The 7,558-nt window shown below is 38.2% G+C and overlaps 1 protein-coding gene across 1 annotated transcript in view; it reads right to left on the bottom strand.

The window, feature by feature from the left end:
• Positions 1-1,817: 1,817 nt before the first annotated feature.
• The window catches only part of ADH6 (alcohol dehydrogenase 6 (class V)), a 25,096-nt gene continuing 19,355 nt past the window's right edge, over positions 1,818-7,558 (bottom strand). Inside the window, 4 exon segments of the mRNA XM_017875512.1 lie at positions 1,818-1,842; positions 2,524-2,662; positions 5,544-5,676; positions 6,752-7,012. Coding sequence (XP_017731001.1) covers positions 1,818-1,842; positions 2,524-2,662; positions 5,544-5,676; positions 6,752-7,012 — 558 coding nt within the window.

Here is a 7,558-nt window from a genome sequence, read left to right as displayed (position 1 = left end):
ACAAAACAGTGGGACTCAGAGACAGTTCACAGAGTCTATTCACAGAGTTTACTGGGCCTGATAGGATTCAAATGTGGTCTTGAAACTGGCAACAACAATGAATGGTTATACGGTGATGTAGATAGTCTCCAGTACTTGATAATATGTTTGATTGTATATTAACAGGAAGAAAAAAAAGTTCCTGCATTTGTTATAAAATTAGGTGAATTTTGCAATGAGCTACAACATAACAAGACATTCAAAGTTGCTTAAGGAACTGAGCTTTATTGGAGCAGAGTGTGGACACTGTTTACAACAAAACATTCCTGGGAAAACTTGGATTTCCCTAGACCTGAAGACTCCTCCGAGTTCTCACTGTTGTTAGTAAGGTTAATTTGGGGGCAGAACAGGAGCATGCCTTAGCTGCTGTCAGGAAATAGAAAAGCAGAGCAGAGTTGGGCATGGAGGCTCCAGCTCAGACTTGGGAAGATGGAGAAGACCCATCCCAAGTCCAGAGTGAATAGGTTTCATAGCACCCATCTCCTCTATTTGAAGGAAGCAGGCCCCTAAAGGGAAACACAGGATGCCCAACTCATGAGAATCAGACTCTCATGAGAGTCCTTTGATACTATGTGAAAACCATGATGGCAGAGAGAGACTGAGGGTGCAGCCCACCTTCCTGGCCAATGTTAAATCAGGAAACTATTTTGTTTAGATCAAAACATGATATTCCATTTTTTGGTCTCCCAAGGTCAGCCAAAGTTTGCTGACATGCAGAGGACCCTCTCTGATCTAGTTGGAGCCCAGAGCTAGGGGAGTCCAGCTGGAGCAGAAGAGCCTGCAACTAGGAAGGGAACTCTTCTTGTGTGTATGGGGATTCTTTTTGTATCAAGAGGCTTTTTGTGTCGAGAGGAAAGGAAGGAAGTCATATCCCAAGAGGGCACTTAACCTTAGTCCTAATTCTAGGAGAACTAAGAAGGGCTGGAGCAGAAAGTCAAAGGGTCAGGGTAGAAGGATTGGATGCCACAAAGAATTACTGGGGCTCATTTTCCCCTTAGCCACTTCTTGGAGGAAAAACTCCATGGGACACATTAGTAAGAAAGTATACAATTATTCCTGTTTTATGTGAAGATTGGAATAAAAAGCAGTTTTGCTGTTTAATATTACAACTGCTTTGTAGGAAGTGTAGATCCTGGTAAATGATGACTCCCCTCACCCCTTTTTTTTTCTGCTGGATCCCTAGGTGGCTTATCTATGAAGATGGGTACTATGAGCTGCTGATAGTCAAATCATCCTGAGCAATTGAAGAATAAGTTGAATTTCCTTTGGCAATCCACGAGAGGAGAAATTTTTGCCAAAGAGATAGGATAAATGAGCATTTGAGACTGGGTTAACTTGATTCAGGTTAACCTGAATCTTCAATAGACTCATTAATGCGGAGTTTTGTTTCTTTGGAGTAAAATGGCAGAGTTTCATGTCTAGGCCTGTGAGAGAGACATAGTATACAAGAATATAAAGGTCCACAGGTAGAGGAACTATGAAAATGGGAGCATGTTGTGTTGATCTTTTATGTCTGAAGGATGTGGAGCTGGGTGATTCAAGCCAGCCTTAATCTAGCTCTGAAAAGGAGGCTGATCCTGGGTGACACTGGGTTACATAAGAACAATTTTGATGAAATGGTTAGGTCAGAAGCCAGATATAGGTCCACTGAGGAGTGAATCAGAAGTCAGAATGTAGAAACAGGATTGTGTGAATAATTCTTCTAAATCATGAAAATTACATCGAATGCCACTGAGTTGGTGAAATATCCTTCAGGTCTTGCGTATATTACACTGTACTTAAAGTAGCAGGATACAGCGGATACTGAAAAAAGAAGAAAGAAAAGGTTGGAGCATTTCTAGAGCAACATTTGTGTTTTGGATTTCAAATTCTCACTTTGTAGACTAGTAAACTTGATTTTTTTTCTCTTTAGTTTAGGTGAAAAATGAGAAGATTAAATAAGCCATGGGAAGATTTTTTAAAAAATGACATGAAACTTGAAGGGTAAAAAGTAGGTAAGCAAGTTTACACTCATGTGGGAATGCCAATTTCTGGGTTATGGCTGGTTTCTGATTTTTGGGCCCAAGATAGGATTCAGAATTTGGAATCCTATGAATAATTCCTCTCCTCCCCCAAAGTAGAACAACAAATACAACAACGGCCTATTTGTAAACTACATTCTTATGTTTTTAAACTTGACATACAATTTTACAAGCTGACTTCCATTAATGTGTCATGAAAAAAAAAGCCATATTGGAAATACAGTGCTAATGGCAAAGGTAACGGTAGGGGAACACTTAAATACTGTCAGGATTATGTATTTTATTAGCTACAAATAAAACAAAATGCAGAGGGGAAGGAGACGCTTTACAAATTCCTGAAAGCTTCTTCATTTATCTGTATATAGCTTCTGCAGCAGGGACGACCTTTCTTCTACTCTCAAGCCCATACACCCTTTCTCTTGGTCTCAAACACACAGACATAAAATTTATGTGGGCAGTTTACCATTTTCCAGTTTTCATTAATTCAACTGCTTCATTGATTTTATCAAGACTCAGAGTATGAGTAATTAGTGGATCTAGATTCAACTTCTCTGCCATATAATCAGCAACCAGTTTTGGGATGTGCTCTCTGCTCTTCCAGCCTGGAAATACAGATTAGTGATGAATTTTATACATGAGGCTTCATTATGAAGGAAAGGCCATTTAAAGTAACTGCTGAAGATGCTGGTTTTGACTGAGAAAATCTAAGACTGTTCCATTTACTTGCCTCAGTCATCAGGAGAATGCCTACCCCAACCACACACCTTATGTAGAGGGTTGGGTTCCTAAAGGAGACTTATGCTACTACAGAGGATAATTAATTCAAAGCAGATAGACTGTGAACCTTGCCATGAGGTCTTCCTGGTGTCATGTTGCAATCTGTGGAGAGCAGTGAATCCATATCTAATGTATAACAAAGGCCAAGGTCTTGGGAATCATGAAAAGAAGCAATTCAAATGTTAAATGTAGGACATTTTTGTGTGTGTGTGCATGCCCTCATGTGTATGTTTTGATCTGCCGCTTCACAAAAGAATCAAATAGCTTAAAAGAAAAGAAGAACTCTCACTGTGGCAGTGGTCCCAATGAAAGCTCTTGGGAAAAGAATGTGTACAAAGCAATATAAGAATAAAATGTGCTTTCTGGAAGTAAGAATTACACAAGCAAAGATGGAGTTAGCTAAGGTAAGATAAGTTTAGCATTGTATTTTCTCTATTCCCATGATTTTCAAGAAATGCATTAAATTTAGAACTCTGCTAAGTGCCATGCTCAGTGAGTTACCACACAGAATTTGGCAGTCTGCTCATTGCTGGAAAGGGTGGGTGTGGTGTAATTGTGCAAAGTGTAATGTGGTGTAATCTGCTCAGTGTTCTATGCAGATTATTCTGTGATAGGATCTTGGCAATTACTTGCTTTTCTTGGTTCCAGCTTAGGTTAGGCTCCCCAACTTATTCTCCAAACTATCACAAACTCTTCCAATAGATTTATTTTTAATTTAAGTTGGTTTCTGTTATATGTAACCAAGAATTCTAATTACTGCTCTATGTCATGACATGAAGGGCCAGTGTATATATCTATTTGTTTTTGTATTTTGATTGGTGATCTGATAAAGCATTTTTACATCTATATCAACCCTCCACTTTCTTATTATTTCAACCAAATGACAGGAAGGAAAATTCTGGGATCACAGACGGGACTAGGCAGTGTTTCTCAACAAGGACACTCCTGGCATTTTGGGTGGGGAACATTCTTTATTTTGCACATGGTAGGAGGTTTAGCAGGACTGCCCAGCACCCATTAAATGCTATTGTTGATTGAAAATCATTGAACCAGAGGACTATACTATTTGTGGAATAAAGTAATTTACATTAATGATCACTATATGAGTGCTAGAGTGGCCAGTGAATCAGGTTCATTCGCGGAGGGCTTTAAGAATATTGGTGATCTTATTTTTACAAGACTTAGCTGAGTATGTGTATTTTGAATTAACATTATCATCTATAAATACAATAGAGAGAAATGGCAGTAGGTGTATTCAATGATCTTAAATAGAGGAACTAAAATTACAGTTATGAGAAGATTAAATAAGCCATGGGAAGATTTTTTAAAAATGACATGAAACTCGAAGGGTAAAAAGTAGGTAAGCAGGCCGGGCACGGTGGCTCAAGCCTGTAATCCCAGCACTTTGGGAGGCCGAGACGGGCGGATCACGAGGTCAGGAGATGGAGACCATCCTGGCTAATACGGTGAAACCCCGTCTCTACTAAAAAAACACAAAAAACTAGCCGGGCGAGGTGGCAGGCGCCTGTAGTCCCAGCTACTTGGGAGGCTGAGGCAGGAGAATGACGTAAACCCGGGAGGTGGAGCTTGCAGTGAGCTGAGATCCGGCCACTGCACTCCAGCCTGGGCAACAGAGTGAGACTCCGTCTCAAAAAAAAAAAAAAAGTAGGTAAGCAAGCTTGTATTCATGTGGGGAATGATGCCAATTTCTGGGTTATGGCTGTAACTGAAATTGCAGTTCCTCTATTTAATAGATTATATATACATAACTGGATTATTATTATTTTTTTCTTGCTGGTCCTGCCATGTATCTGCTCTTTATAAATGAGTTAGGCAAGGCTTCTAATATTCGTAATAACATGCTGCCATAGCTTGCTTGGGGACTACAGATAGCTCCCTTGTGCAAATAATTCAGGTACTCCTCTAATTCTCATCTCTTTTTGCCCAGGCATTCAGATTGCCTAGAGTTTCTGGATAAATACATTTCTTCATAAATTTCAGATTTCTTGCTTAAGAGCCCAGAATCTTAAGAAGATTTATTTAACTTAGTTCGTCTTCTACTTTTTCAATAAAATACTCTTCTAAAGTCTGTAAAATGTTCCAGGACAGGTAAAACAAACAAACAAACAAACAAACAAAACAAAAAACAAACAAACAAACAAACAAACAAAAAACAGAAAATCAAAGGATTCTATTAAGATATTTTTCCTCGGGGTAAAATCATTCTTATTTTTTTATCAATAGTATTTCTTTTAAATCATGAATCCATTGTGTTTAATATATTTGAGTTGGTAGCATGACAACTCATTTGGGATAAGATTTTACACGAGTTGAACAATGACAACTAATGGCTAAGTATATCCTCCAAAGAATCCCAGCTGGCAGGTGTATAATTTTGCTGAAGTATAGTTACAGATTACAATATTGCCTTCTTTTCAATTTAGAGTTTGCCTTAAACTTTTGACACTGGATTCTTAACCAATCAATTAAAAAACTTCTTCTCCGTCTTTGCATGAGAAAAAGCTTTCCAAGAGGAACTAGATACACTCACTATCCATCCCTTTATATTGGGTATTCATATATTGAAAAAAAATTTGTAATATAAAACTGTTGTTTTATGTCCTTTCTTAAGTGTTTATGGTGTATTTTTCTATTTCCCACCGTCATCTCCTCAGGCATTTCCACCCTTTCCTGCTTCATCCATACCTCCAAAAACAGAACCCTTCAAAGAACGTCCTGAGAATAACTGGCCACTGATGTTGAGTTGACCACTGGCAGGCAACACCCCAACAACCACACAGACCCCATAGCTCTCATTGCAGGAGGCGAGGGCAGCTGCCTGTTATAAAGTGATGCAATACAGTACAGGGGTTAAAAGATGTATGTGAGGATTTAACCTGCGTCTTAATTTCAGCTTAACTCCTGAATGGTCTATGACTTTCTTTTCTGATTCTCCCTATTCTCATTTGAAATAACATTTATCTTGTAAGGATGCTATGAAACACATATAAGACCTTGTATGTTGCCTAGTATAGTACCTGGCATTTTAGGACTCAATAAATGGAAATAACAAAATGAAAATAGTGAAAACATCCACAGTAGTGATAATAATAAAATAATTTTATAAAATTATTACTGATGCAGGTGGCTGGTAAGAATTGACATTTTTCTTTTAGACAGCTAAGAAGACAGATATTTATACAATAAGATGCTAGCAAAGTGAGAAACAGATACCGTTACATTCGTTATGTTCAAAGGCTATTTCTCAGAGTAAGAGTGTGAGAAAGGTTTTGCTATATCTTCTTACAATAAAGGAATTTATGTATGGTGAGTCATGAAAAGATTTTTTATGCTGGGAAAAGAGCCCAAGTTGGAAGAGGCAGTTGTTGAGTTTCTATACAGCTGACTAGAAGACAGAGCCATACAGCCCAATAATACACTATTTCTCCAAATCTCCAAAGAAAACAAGCCTCAGATTTTGAAGTAACTTCCCCTCAGTTTCTATTCTCTTATGTAAAACATGTTTAGCCAGAAAAACCACCACTTTTTTCCCCTTCAGTTTTGAAATGAACCCGTTTAATCATGACTAGTAAATATTTTTCTTGGAAACTTAGATCTGACATGAAAGACTACTGAAAGTGAAAGCACATTGATTCGTAAGGTCATTAATCAAATTTTAACCTTATCTTGCTTAAAACTTCTGGCTTTGAAATTATATGAAAGTTCTAGATTTAGTATCTGGGATAGTGAACAAATTTGTAGAAGTAGACAGAGGGTACCAGCTAAGATGTCATGGAACACAAAGAAAATTAAATAGAGCAAAGTGGAGGGAATTTAAGAAAGCTCATCCAACTATAATCCAAAATGATGACTGGTGAAAGTATTGGTAATTTTCACTCCAGAGGATTACATACCAGAGTGTCCAGATTTCCAATGGCCTCAAAGCAGAAGTCTATACCAAAATCTGTCATATCAAATAAAAATTCTTGAATGGGTTTCTTTAAGTCCAGAGGGTTGAGGCACTCAGTGGCACCCAGTTCCTGTGCCTTCTTAAATTTCTCCTTGTTGACATCCACTCCAATGATCCCGGCTGCTCCTGCCGCTTTACAATCCATGACAACAGACAAGCCAAATCCTCCCAGGCCAAACACAGCACAGGTAGAACCTGGAGTCACCTAGACACATATAGGCAGAAAACCCAGAAAACAAAAAGCAAAGAGAACATACATCTTTACTCATTTGGGAAGGCTAAGTCTATATGCATGTATTTTTTAATGAGTCATAAGCAAACAATGTTTACATACATAATGTGTTATAACTAGAAAGTTTGAATTTTTCAAAATATTTCTAGATATGGAATACTCTTGTCACAGTAACAAAAAACTATCTGAAAGTAGAGTTTCAAGTCCTAGGAATTAGTCTGAGTAGTAGTTTAAATGAATTTTCACTGAATCTTTTTTTTTTTTTAAATTATACTTTGAGTTCTAGGGTACATGTGCATAACGTGCAGGTTTGTTACATATGTATACTTGTGCCATGTTGGTATGCTGCACCCATCAACTCATCAGCACCCATCAATTCGTCATTTATATCAGGTATAACCCCCAATGCAATCCCTCCCTTCTCCCCCCTCCTCATGATAGGTCCCGATGTGTGATGTTCCCCTTCCCGAGTCCAAGTGATGTCATTCTTCAGTTCCCACCTATGAGTGAGAACATGCG

The sequence above is a fragment of the Rhinopithecus bieti genome, unplaced genomic scaffold (genome assembly GCF_001698545.2).
Source record: "Rhinopithecus bieti isolate Rb0 unplaced genomic scaffold, ASM169854v2 scaffold_6708, whole genome shotgun sequence".
Taxonomy (NCBI): Eukaryota; Metazoa; Chordata; class Mammalia; order Primates; family Cercopithecidae; genus Rhinopithecus; species Rhinopithecus bieti.
The sequence above is the reverse complement of the archived record's forward strand: the minus strand, read 5'-3'. Positions and strand labels throughout refer to the sequence as shown.